The 13,906-nt window shown below is 40.3% G+C and overlaps 1 protein-coding gene across 1 annotated transcript; it reads left to right on the top strand.

The window, feature by feature from the left end:
- The first annotated feature begins 1,868 nt into the window (after window positions 1-1,868).
- LOC134659133 (putative ammonium transporter 2) lies at window positions 1,869-12,760 on the top strand. Its single transcript, XM_063514758.1, has 12 exons — window positions 1,869-2,064; window positions 3,043-3,129; window positions 4,085-4,283; window positions 6,100-6,245; window positions 6,655-6,818; window positions 7,689-7,774; window positions 8,128-8,210; window positions 9,025-9,174; window positions 9,844-9,921; window positions 10,063-10,241; window positions 11,007-11,126; window positions 12,321-12,760. Exons 1-12 carry the CDS (start codon window positions 1,896-1,898, stop codon window positions 12,690-12,692), a joined length of 1,833 nt encoding a protein of 610 aa, XP_063370828.1. The 5' UTR covers window positions 1,869-1,895; the 3' UTR covers window positions 12,693-12,760.
- Window positions 12,761-13,906: the final 1,146 nt, after the last annotated feature.

Genomic DNA, 13,906 nt, shown 5'->3' on the forward strand with positions numbered 1-13,906 from the left:
TTTCACTTTAAAAACGTGCCTCGGAAATCAAGAAAAAGTCATTCTCTTATAGATGGCGCACACACCTTTGGCCTATGCTCGGCTAGATGGCGTTGACGGTACCGTTTGACATTTAACAATTTTTAACACATATAGGTATAAGTGGTATCAGTGAAAGAACATGGGTCAAAATGATATAAAAATAATACTATCAGTTATCCATATTATACCTATACATGTTTTGTTATTTTTATACATTTTCATGTTGTATTTTAATCGTGTGTCGATAGATGGCAGTAAATTTACTGTGACTACAAAGTTTACTATGACCCCTCTATACTATCTATTCTCTTTGGTTATATTATGATCGTCAAGTAGGAAAATAATAATTGATAATAGTTATGTGGTTAAATACTTAATGTCAAGCAACACACAAGCAGCAAGTAAGTCAAATATATAAAATTTTAGGTAGTGGAGGAATGATAATATTAATTAAGCTATTTAGGAGGTGCAAAGCAGGTGCACGAGGTTTAGGAGGTGCAGGAGTATTTATGTTACTAACACATTATGGACTTTTGTTCGAAATAAATGATATTCTATTCTATTCTATTCTAAAAAACAAAATACTTACAAAATACTACACCTTAATTACTTTATGCCCTGATATATGACCTAGGCGACCTGATATACATACGTACAGTAGGTACTTAAATTGGTTACTTAGTTTTAATTAATTAATTACCAAATAACTTAAATGTCTTTTAGTTTTAGTGTTCAAATTTTCCGAATATCTATATGTTTCGATGTATACCGGGCCACAGAATAAATAATAGTACTAAGTACAGAAGACTCACTCTCTAACAAAACGCGTCTGTTACGATCAGCACAGATATAGCCGCTAGGTGGCGACAGCGCCACGCGCGGCTTATGGCTTCCTCAAAATTGGTGTGGAACGGATGTACTTTTAGCTACCTGTAGCAAAGCGACGAAATCGCGGAGTGAGACACGCCTGGCCGGGCTGTGATACCGTGTGTGGCCTGTAGGAGATAGGAGCAAACAATTTAACTGTAGGCTAAAATCGTCCACTTATTGTCATGTACCATCACCATCAGATCGGAGCGGCCAAGGCGCTCACAAATATCTGAACACGCCTCTATTGTAAAGGCGTTAGAGTTCGTGTTCAGATACTTCAGATATTGTGAACACCTTGGCCGCTTCGATATATCTGATGGCGACTCTACATACACTATAAAAGCCTTGATTGCTTCTTCAGTCGTCATCAGTCATTCCATGCATATATAAGAGACGTATAACGCTCAAACCGACCAGTATGTCCGTCATTCCGACATGGGTACAAAACGCGTTAACGTGGCTTAAAGTTTTTTTTTAATTATTGCCTGGATGCGAGTCCTTTAAGCCAAAAACTTTGTCTGCAAATTTAGAGATCGAGGTCTTTAAAATGTTTATAAAATGTGTTTCATTACAAATATTTATCTTTATAAAGTGAATTAAAAATCGCTAATAATGTAATCTAAAATATGCTTTGTTTCTTTCAATTGGTCTAATTTTTCTGTTTGTGTACCTAATTTTAATTGTAAGAAGTTTTTTTTTTTAAGTTTTTGTCCAGTTAAAAGCGGATTTTATTAGATAAATAAAGTCATTTAATGTTTAGTACAAAAAGTATTCACTGAGCGCTTATTTGAGTAAAAAAATCCTTTAAATAGCGCTTAAATTAAAATATAATTACCTATTTAAAGTTATATATAAAGAAAGATTTGCGTGTTTCTGAAAAGACTTTTAAACAAAAATATTGTGTTAAATTCTTCATAAAAGTCATCATGAACTCCTAACAGTGTTTTATCTGAATAAACTGTTCTTCGTCTTCTTAAACTTCCATATTCAATTTCAACTCCAAGATGGACGAGAACAGAACAGACTGGAACCTGACAGAGCCGAGGATAGGTCTACGGTCTCCAGACCTGCTGGGGAACAGTTCTGTCAACCTTCAGGGGAACTTCGAGATTGATCTAGAAGATACAAACTGGATATTGACATCGTCTTTCATCATATTTACTATGCAGACCGGTAAGGACATACAGAATTTATTGTTCAGCTTCAAGCAAAGATTCAAGTAGCGGATCAGACTTAGGGTTGAAAGAACCCAGAAAAATTCCCGTTTTTTTTCTAAAAGTCATGTTTTTTTAAGTTTTGTTCCAATAAAAACAATGTCACTTAGTTTATATATTTTTCCTAGGGGAAACTAGGCCTTATTGGGATTAGTCCGGTTTCCTCACGATGTTTTCCTTCACCGAAAAGCGACTGGTAAATATCAAATTATATGTCGTACAGTTCCGAAAAACTCATTGCTAAAAACCGGGGTTTGAACCCGCGAACTCCTGATTGAAAGTCCCACTCTCTTACCGCTAGGCCACCAGCGTTTTTATTTTTAAATATAATAAATAAATAAATATATACGGATAGTTGCCAATAATGTCAATGAAATTTATTTAATGTGTTTTTGTAAATCGTAAAACACGTAAAGAGAGGCTTTAGCTATGTTTTAAATACATATTACCTACCCATTTAAAACGATTAATCTTGTGTTAGACATTTCGGACAAGGCGCGTGGTCTCGAAGGGTTCCGTGTTATTTAGTTTAACTTATTGGTTTTAATTAATGATATTGAATGTAATATTTATTTAACAAATCGTTAGTAGACAACCCATATTTAAAATGCGCGTCTCCCTAATAAATTAGGAGCCACAAAACTAAATACTAAACCAAATTAATAATTAGCTTAAACATAGTCTAAATTACAAGTTCCTGCATGTACATGTTCGACTAACGTATTATGGATTTTTGTGGTCTGAAATAAATGATTTTTATTTATATTATTATTTATTTATTATTTAAAGCAGCAAGATCGTTGTATCGGACAATGTGAAAACGCTCTGAGAGCCACAACTCGAGACAGTTCAAATTCAATCTTGCCTATTCTATTCTAAATTAAAATAATTTTAATAATTTATTTTATTAATTCCATTGAATTATAAATACATTCAGGTTTCGGTATGTTGGAGTCTGGCTGTGTGTCCATTAAAAATGAGGCAAACATTATGATGAAGAATTTGGCAGACATCTCTCTTGGTGGTAAGTCCTCTTTTTTGAAATTTTCCTTTTGATTGTACCTAATTCTATATTTTAGATTTCATCCTATAACGTAAGTAACGTGACGTACGCGTTTGCGTTAAGTGTCATTTTGTATGGGATTTTGACTTTTGAGTTTTCAAAACGTCCCGCTTAACGCGCTGTTCAAAATCCCATACAAAATAGACATAATGCTGTCTCATGAACCGTTGAGTTGAAATTTTCACAGATGATGTATTTCTGATGCCGCTATAACAACAAATACCTACTAAAAGTAAGGAACCCTCAGTAGGCGAATACGACTCGCACTTGTCCGGTTTTTTGATCAATGTTACGAGGAGAACAAGATAATTTCTACCGGCATTGCAAGTTTACAGGAAAATCTGCCTAATCAGAGATTCTTAATGACCGGTGGCGTAAAGTCTAGCTAGGCAATCTATAAATAGCCATACCTATACCACTTATCTAAAGGTTGACTCCAGGCTCGGAACCGGTTTTTTCTTCATACAAAACGGTTTGTTAACAAGGGCCTACCGGGAAACGCGGAAATAGAAATTTAGTTTCTGCCTCTTTATCGCTCGAATATGCAAGAGTGATAGAGAGGTTAGATAACGAAATTTCGATTTTCTTGTTCTCACAATGAGCTCTTTCATTTGATATAATTATAACACGATATAGTTTGAAAAACTTTATTTTTTAACTTTCTCATTTACCCCCAAATAGTGCCCCCCATATTTAAAATTCATTTGTTCACGTTACATGTCTATCTTTGGCTCACTAATTTACATATGTGTACCAAATTTCAACTTAATTAGTCCAGTAGTTTCCTAGAAAATAGGCTGTAACAGACGCACGACTCCCACGAGTGATCCTATAAATTCCGTTTTTTTGCTTTTAAGGTACGGAACCCTAAAAACGCCCATTTTGTCCCAAATTGACCCCATATTTTTGCCCCCAGGCCTAACCTACTGGATATTCGGCTACGGCATGTCATTCGGGCAGGGTCCGTATTCGAACCCCGTGATCGGCGTGGGCGATTTCCTGATCGACCCACCGGTGGGAGACTCGCTCATGGGGCCCGTTTTTGCCTCCTTCCTCTTTCAGTTGTCATTCGCTACTACGGCCACTACTATTGTCAGCGGAGCTATGGCTGAAAGGTATGAAAATAGTAGTAAATCACGACATAGATAGTATAAAACAAAGTCGCTTCCCTGTCTGTCTGTATGCTTAGATCTTTAAAACTACGCAACGGATTTTGATGCGGTTTTTTTAATAGATAGAGTGATTCAAGAGGAAGGTTTATGTATAATTTGTTAACCCGTGCGAAGCCGGGGCGGGTCGCTAGTATAGTATCATATAAAAAATAATATCTGGGAGATCGAGCTTTGCTAGGAAAACGTATAAAAATTAAAAAATGAGCGTTTTCCCAGAGATAAGAGCTAGCTAGATCGATTTTTCGCCCCCGAAAACCCCCATATAGCAAATTTCATCGAAATCGTTAGAGCAGTTTCCGAGATCCTTGAATATATATACCTACATATAAATAAATAAAAGGTATAAGATTTATTTTCTTTCCGAATTCAATTACTTTTCTAAGAGCCGATATACAGACAGACTGCAACCCGACTGCAATAGGTATGTGAACTGCACGGTGCAGTTGGCCTGCAGTTCCCATACCCATTGCAGTCGCGTTGCAACGCGACTGCAATGGGTATGGGAACTGCAGGTACAACGATGCAACGCGTTGCAACGCGTTGCATCGTTGTATCGGCCCTAAGATGAAGAAAAGAAGGAATGAAATAATTAAAATTGAATACGAAGTCTAAAATATTTTTTTGGGGGTCAAGGGACCCATATATGGTGGAAAGATTTGCTGGCTATGGATGAGGTCTTGGTGGCTCAGATGCCAGAGCACTGGAGTATCGATCCAGAGGCCGTGAGTTCAAGTCTCACCCAAGACAGTAATTTTTCCACTTTTAAATTTATTCTAAGCTTAACAGCATCGTTCGCAGATTTTCTGCTTGTTAAAAATTAAATTAGAAAACTAAGTCGTTAAAATAATAATAAAATAAACTCCTCGATTTATGGTAATTAAGGAACTTGACTAACAATAAAATACAGTTAAGTTTAAATGTTAAATTAGTTTTCTAACATAAACTACAAAGAATTAAGCATACTATGTAGTTTTACGAACACTTTGCAAGGTAATAACAAAAACAGGAAAACTATAGTTTTTAATATTCTTATTTGGGCTATGCTACTTAGTGCTAAATAGTATATTACATATGTTTGTCGACCTTTGCTTGTCATTATATGTGATCTGAGGATTTCCTATTTTGCTGGCCGAGGTGTGTATTACTGAATCGCGATTAGAAAGGGATTGAGATAGCTGTCAATCCATATTGATTTTGACGTAAGTGTATGGAAATCTGTTATTTCTAATCCCTTTCTGATCGCGGCATGATAATACCTACATACTATTTTGTCCTACCAAAGAGAATAGTATACCGGGTTATTGTCATACGGCGCGATTCGGGAAATGAATTAGTGATTCACTATGAAATAGTAAAGATATGTCACGTTCCACGGCAAAAGGTACCTTATGGCGGCTGGGGCTTACGCTATTATTAACGCCGCTCATATATTCAGCCGGGGCAATGGTACCTTTTTCCGTGGAACACATATCTTTACTATTTCATATCTAGTGAATATCTTATTCATTTTCCGAATCGCGCCGATACTGCCCGATTCGAACTTTAAGATAAGTCAATTAATAGATCTAGAAACGATATGGATTAGATGTGTCAGTGTCAAAAGTGACGTTTTTGTCTGAAGAAACGTCACATTTGACACTGACATATCTAATCAATATCGTTTCTATATCTATTAATTGACGTAAGCGTCTTAAAGTTCGAATCGGGCCGATAGTAAATTTTGTAGTCCCAGTAAAGTGATATTTTTCTTTTATTTCAGATGCAATTTCAAAGCCTACTGCCTCTTCTCATTCTTGAACACAATAGTATACTGCGTGCCAGCAGGCTGGGTGTGGGGTTCCCATGGGTTCCTGAGTCGACTAGGGGCTGTGGACATCGCTGGATCCGGCCCTGTGCATCTTATTGGTAACTAATGGATATATAGCGTGCCGAGTGTGGGGATCCCATGGGTTCCTAAGTCGACTAGGGGCTGTGGACATCGCTGGATCCGGCCCTGTGCATCTTATTGGTAACTAATGGATAGTGTATAGCGTGCCGAGTGTGGGGTTCCCATATGGGTTCCTGAGTCGACTAGGGGCTGTGGACATCGCTGGATCCGGCCCTGTGCATCTTATTGGTAACTAATGGATAGTGTATAGCGTGCTGAGTGTGGGGTTCCCATGGGTTCCTGAGTCGACTAGGGGCCGTGGACATCGCTGGCTCTGGCTCTGTGCATCTTATTGGTACCTAACTAATGGGTGTAAAGCAGTATATTTGGAGTAAAGTGGACACATTTTAAGGTTACGTGTTAAAAAAAAACTTGTATTTCCCCCAGGTGGTTCATCAGCCTTCGCCTCAGCGCTCATGCTAGGCCCCCGACTAGGTCGCTACGCGAAGGGCACCGCCCCGCTGCCGCTCGGCAACCCCGTCAACGCAGTGATGGGCACCTTTGTGCTGTGGTGGGGGTGGCTCGCTTTCAACTCTGGGAGTACATATGGGGTAAGTTTCAAAATGAAATTTTGCAATGACAAAGTGTGATTAATTGTGGAACTTTCACACTTTGTCACGTCAAATTCGTCGTAATGCTGAGTTAGCTTAGTCGAACTCTACGAGTAAGACCAACTTGCAGCAATCCACTAACCCGGGGTTAACCGGTTACCATGGTTACCAATACAATTTGACACTACGTCAACGGTTTAACCGCTTAACCCCGGGTTAGTGGGATGGTGCAAGCAGGCCTTAGTAATTATTTACAATGTAAGCGCTGCTAAAACAAAGTTAAATTTTATCGTTAGAAATAAAATTTGCAAAGTCAGTTACGTAATTTTCTTCACGATCTCAAACAAATACCTAACCTCATTTATTTAAACATGTTTTCAATTCATGTAACAACCGTAATACATCTTAACTCACATTTCAAAGTCGAGGACATTGAATAATAGATATTTACGAAGTCAATTAGCTAAATTATACTATTTACTAATGTAGATTGGCGGCCATTTGCAGTAAATGGCGGCCATTTTGATTTAAATGACAGTTTTGTTGCACGCGAATGTGTTTTTCTGAGGCTTGGTACGTATTTAATTAATAAATTATGCACCATTTGAGGAAGTTTATGTATTAAGTAGTAGCGTAAAGAATGTTTCTTTCAGAAGGTAGCTTTTAAACACTTAAACCATTTAAAATAAATTATACCTAGGTATATACCTACTTATATTAACCCGTCTTTCCCATCACGGAACATAACAAACTCCTTTCTGGCCGGTCGACTACGGCAAGAGAGAGGCAGAGAATCCGGACCCACCCTCCCCTACCCTACTTCGGGTGAAATAACTATAGGTACATAAATATTATTGTTATAAATTTCAGGTGAGCGGCGCGAAATGGCAGTACGCCGCGCGCGCCGCTGTCATGACAATGATGGGATCATTCGGAGGAGGCTGCTTCGGTCTATTGTAAGTGTAGGCTACATGTAAACACAGACAAGACATCCTCTAGACTGAGCATAGTAGCGCGGTAGAGGGAGTACCCTCTGCCACAAATATACGGTAGTTTTACTCCATCTTCGAGTCAAAGTGTCTTTGTGTGACGTCCGTGTCTTTGAACGGACCAATCACGGCACGGGACTCGCTCACCTCGTCCCCCGCACCTCAGTATTTTTGGCAGCATCGGTTTCATGAAATAATTGCTCTAAACTCCGTCTAGAGGATTCCTAGTCTATGCACGTAAAAGACGAAAATGTACGAAAGGCGTATTTATCCGTAAAAGGGATATCTTCCAGCTAAACTTAGTTAAAATGGTGTTTCAGATTCACTCTGATTAAGAACAAGGGGAAGGCAGACGTGATGGAGCTGATTAACAGTGTTCTGGGCTCCTTGGTGTCCGTCACGGGTATGAACTGTTTAGGCTGGTTTTAGTGTCACACGGACCAATATGTATTAAGTTCAGGGAGCGTTTTAGAGTGGTCCGCGCGGACGACCGTCCGCGCAGACAGCTTTCTCATACAATCTGGCAATCTGCACGGACGGTCCGCGTGACACTAAAACCAGCCTTAGTAGTTACAAGAACTACATTGTTAGAGTCTGTTCGGAAAGAGAAGAGTCCTGAAATGTATGGGGCCCAATACATTCCACGACTCATCTCTTTCCGAACAGACTCTAACAATAATCTGTTTCTCCGGCTTCGTTGAGTCATTATCACAGCGAACTCACAATGTTCTTAACCTCTAGCCGCCCAGAGACCTACAAAAAGGTCTCCTGTTCCATTCTAATTTGAACTTTGTGTTGACAAAATAAAATTTCATTTTGCTTGGCAAGGTTTGACGTATGGGCTAGAGGTTAAATGCCAAAAAATCTATCTGACGCTTAAATTTGTTATGCGATTTTCTAAACGACCAGACGAATCGCCTGATGTTAAGCGATTACTGTCGCCTAAGGATACTCGCAACACCAGAAGGGTTTTAAGTGCGTTGCCAGTATTTAATGTGTGAGTGCGTACTTTTCTTGAAGGTTTGAAGGTCGTATCGGTCCGGAATTACCGTAGGTTTCAAAGTTTAGCTGTGTCAGGCAAGAAATTTCTGGGGAAACGCGCAGACACAGATCATAATTAGTGCAGATGAGGAGGGAGTTGAGACATGGGAGGTTCGTCAGGTGTAGGTACAGCTCAGAGAGTCACCAGTTATTCATTATGATAACCTTATTTCCAGCGGGTTGCTTCCTCTACCGCGCCTGGGAGTCCATCCTGATTGGTCTAATCGGTGCCGCCATAGCCTGCGCCACCACGCCGCTATTTGATAAACTACGAGTTGATGACCCGGTTGGAGCATCCAGCGTCCACGGTGCTTGTGGACTTTGGGGTAAATTCACTGTTTTCCAGTTAAATTAAGGTTGAAATTGCTATAACTGCTCTACCTACGTGTGGATCAGACGTCCAATGGTATTATATAACCATAGATAGGTTACACTCATACTTGAGGAGCACAAAAAATACTTCCATATTTATTTCTGTGCCTACGAACAAATCTGTTATATTTTATTAATTTTCTCATTCCATCCATCTTTTTCACACTCGTTGTTAAACATAAGCTCGTCTCTTTCTCTTTCGGTGTGCGGGAGCTCGTTAGCAAGTGCATATTTCTAGCTTGTCCAGCCGCGACTAAAGGCAACTTGTACAATTTGTCACAAGGTAAGCGCTACAATTTTGGAGCGCCTATAACCTATCTTGAGTTATAAATCATTGCAGACGTCACGAGCCTTCGGCCTTATACCTACATTCCAATCCGCAGATCTCAGCGTTTGGCCTTGCTTTTCAAAATAATTGGCCATTGGTTCTTGTCCGAACTTAGCTCTACAGAAGCTCGGCCTTGCCTGAACGTGCCTCGCAGGAAAACTCCAGGCCAACCCTATGTGCAGCTTGGCCTTAGGCCTCGCTTACATTTGGTCATGGGTTCAATTCCAAGCTCTGCTTTCCTGCAGCTTGGCCTTCTATTTTCAAGGTTATAATTAAATATAATGTATTTTTCCAGGGGTGTTGGCCGTGGGTCTTTTTGCTGATAACCCGATACCAATGGATACCACCAACGGGAGGTTGGGGCTGTTCAAAGGTAGGTCACAAAACAACAACCACAAAGTAGGTTCTCCGCCAGGAGAGCTAAGTTTCAAAAATTACACTGAATGGCATTTCAAACTTTATTCTAAGTCGGTAAATTTTTTGTCCAAAATTATTTACCTGTAGATATTTCCAGGTGGCGGCTGGTACCTCCTGGGTGTCCAGGCCCTCACGGGGGTCTGCCTCATGGCCTGGGGGGTCATAGTGACCATGCTGCTGCTCTGGCTCATCGACTGCGTGCTGCCCATCCGCATGGACCCCTACGAGGAGCTGCTGGGCGCGGACCTCACGGAGCACAGGATCCGACATGGCCAGGTGAAGTAGACGAATTTTTATTATTATTACAAGCTTTTATTTAACTTGCAATGTATATATGTATGTTTGTACGGGTTCAATCTTGCAAGTTAAGAACCCACTTCCCGACTTCCAATGAAGCTGAAAATTTGCATACATAATATGTAAGTCGGGTGACAATGCAATATTATGGTGCCATCGAGCTGATCTGATGATGGAGTCAGGAAGTGGCCATAGGAACTCAGTGATAAAACAAGGCAACTTAACTGTTTTTGGGGTTTTTAGAATTGTCTCGATGAGTAAAAGTACAGTCAGCGATAAAAAGCTTGTACCAAAAATTAGTTTTTTGCCATAAACTTATTTAATTTTAACCACAGAGCATGTAAGTCATTATCATCTGCCTGGCGTTTTCTCGCCTGGACATGAAAACGGGACCTCATATATAACATTATGACGTGGCCAGAACATAGACTTTGTTAATTTCATGAAATGCCAAGGACGCGTGCGAGTTGGACTCGCCCACCGAGGGTTCCGTGCTTTTTAGGATCTATTTGTTGTTATAGCAGCAACAGAAATACATCATCTGTGAAAATTTCAACTGTCTAGCTATCACGGTTCATCAGGTTCATGAGATACTTACAGCCTGGTGACAGACAGACAGATGTACATTTCCCACCACCTCCTCATGGTCTTTCCTGGCTCGCGGACAGACAGTGGAGTCTTAGTACCTAATAGCTAACCGTGTTTACCCTTTGGGTACGGAGCCCTAAGAATGACTGATTCCAGGTGGGGGTGTCTCGCGCCGTCTCCGCCCTGCGGCCCTACCACCGCTCCAGCAGCATTGAAGAAGTTGGCGGCATCGGCGTCAACACAGGCCACAGTCTGGTCGTCGACAAACTATACGAGGTCAGTTTCATTAAGAGCCAACAGGAGTGGTAATTTCTCCATACAAACGTACTCGACTGTTTCCTCCGTGGGGTTTGAAGCTAGAGCAATGAATTTTTGAACACAGATTAATATTGTCAATATCTGTGTCGGACCGTTTTGCTTTTTTTGATATTTTTGTTTTTTAAGGCACTAGAGCCCTTCAAAAATGGCCAAAATGGCCTAATTGACTATGCGGCAATGAGAGGCGTGCCATTCAAAACTGACATCAATTAGTCAAAAAAGCAAAACGGTCCGACACAGATAATGTCATAATCATTTAGATTTCCAAATTTGGTTACGATTGGTTAAGTTTTGGAGGAGGAAACAGTCGAGTACGAAACCTCGATTTTTGATATTTTTACGCAGGATTTTTCGCCTTGTCCTTATCGCGCTAGTGTTAGGAGCCGCTTCCGTTAGCGAGACGGGTATATTTACCTAAAATATTTAAATCTTAGCTCCTGTTGGCTCTTAACCCAATCAGGCAGCAACATGCCAATCGCTAACGCTCCGTAGCGAACGAAACGCAACTGTCACGGTCACCATAGACATAGAGAAATATAGTAAGACAAGAGTGCTCACTCCATACATCAGTTCAGACTATTAATTTCAGTGTCTACATCTAGCATCGAGTAGCGGAACTATCAGTACTGCTACTTGACAATATATGTAGCACCGACCGGAAAGTCTTATCTCAACAGCATAAGACTTTCCGGTCGGTGCTACATCTATTGTCAAGTAGCAGTACTGATAGTTCCGCTACTCGATGCTAATAGTCTTTTTGGTACTAAAACTGATGTATGGAGTGAGCACTCTATGTATTTTTTTCTCTATGCTATTGTCAAATAAGCAATATGTCCCACACCCACTAGGGCGGCGCCACAGAGCGAACATCTCAATGCTTATAGAGTTAGACCAAGAAAAGTCTGCAGCGATTTTGATAGCCCACGCAGTGCAAGTGTTAATTACACGTCATAAATTCATAGAAGTTTGACGTTTAAAATGACACTTGCACTACGTGGGCTATCAAAATCGCTGCAGACTTTTCTCGGTCTGACTCTAATAGAGTCTGTGCGGAAAGAGAAGACTCGTGGATTGTATATTGTATTGGGCCCCATACATTCCACGACTTCTCTTTCCGCACAGACTCTACACCCCGAATGTTTCTGTTAACAGGCTCAGTTACAAAAGAAGAAGAACAGATTCAGCGGCCTGCAGATATTCAAGAACAAGGCGTTTGAAGAGGAACCGAAATCCAAAATCAAAAACGAAGGTTTTCTCAACCGACGGAACGGTGACCCTGAAAACGAACTCCACAGGGCTATAGATTCCATGGCCGATGAACTAAATGGTACTGCTTTTAAAACAGGAAAAGTTTCTAAGGTTGTTCCAGAAGAATTGAAAGGGAAGAAGTTTAAAGAATTGTCTGTAACCGAGTTGGAGAGTTTAGGGGAAATTAATGCGAATGAAGATAGGTTTCGACATAGGTTGAATGAAGATGATTATAATGAGGATGTAAAGAGGGCTAATATGACTTGGATAGATTAGTATTAGGTAAATGTTATTTATTTATTGCATAGTGTAAAGTAAAAATAGCGTACTTAATACTTAATTAATAGTACCTTGTTAGCAGCGCCGGCCCGGCCCGAACCCGTGATCAGGGTAGAGCGAAATCGGGGTTTGGCGCCCTTCGTTGAATTTTTCAAGCGTATTTCCACCCCCCCCCCTCCCCACACTCCCGTCTTTTTTTTCTCATTTGCCATTTTGCGGCCGCTCCACTCGCTCTACCCTAGTTGTTAGTATTACTATAAATAAATAAATATTATAGGATAATTTTACACAGATCGACCTAGTCACAGTAAGCTCGATAAGGTTTGTGTCATTAGATATATTATTATGTAATAAGTATAGACATAGACATCCTTTATTGGTAATGATAAATTATAGGACACAACTTACATATTATTCAATTATTATAAATAAGCAGGGCCGGATTAACCCTAAGGCAGAGTACGCCTCGGCTAGGGGACCCCACGCGCGCCAAATAAAAATATTTGTTTCATATGGTCAAAAAGAAAAAAATATGGTACCTAATGTCCAATATCAGTTTCTCAGACACACAATCATTAGATGATTATGTAAATTATGTTATTTTATAGCTTTTAAAGTATGTAATGTCGAGCACGAATTTCAGGCTCCTGAGGGCCTAAAACCTCATCAATGGAACTTCGGCCCTCCGAGTAACTCTTGTACATATGATAAATATTATGTTGGGTAACATTTGACGATTGGTTCGTGTCAGAGCGCTGCACGCTGCTTTCTTACAGCTCGATCCTCAGCGTCCGCTTTTTAACAAATATCAACATTGATTTTAGAAGCTTGGCCTTTTGCCTCGCATGAAAGCTCACCTCGCTGGTTATAAGTACGCTTTGGGCTTGTTAAGTAATGTGGAGATTGCTGAGCTCGACCTTCAGCCAAAAGTGAGGCTACCTCAATTTTTGGTTTGTCTTCCAAATCTCCTCTTCTTCAGCTTAGCCTTTGGTCTCGCTGCGCCAAGCTCGGCCTGCGGTCTCGCTTTTTAATACAATGTACATTCGTTGGCGTCTGTGCTCCAGCTGAGCTTGTCCTGAAGCACGGTTTTGACCTCGCATGAAAGCGCGCCTCACTGGGGAACTTCGAATTTTTAGGGCCGGCCCGGCCTTTCTAACACGCTCTCACAATTTTTTTCCAAAAAATTCGCGCTCGCTACGCTCGCGTTTTTT

The sequence above is a fragment of the Cydia amplana genome, chromosome 24, assembly GCF_948474715.1.
Source record: "Cydia amplana chromosome 24, ilCydAmpl1.1, whole genome shotgun sequence".
Lineage (NCBI taxonomy): Eukaryota > Metazoa > Arthropoda > Insecta > Lepidoptera > Tortricidae > Cydia > Cydia amplana.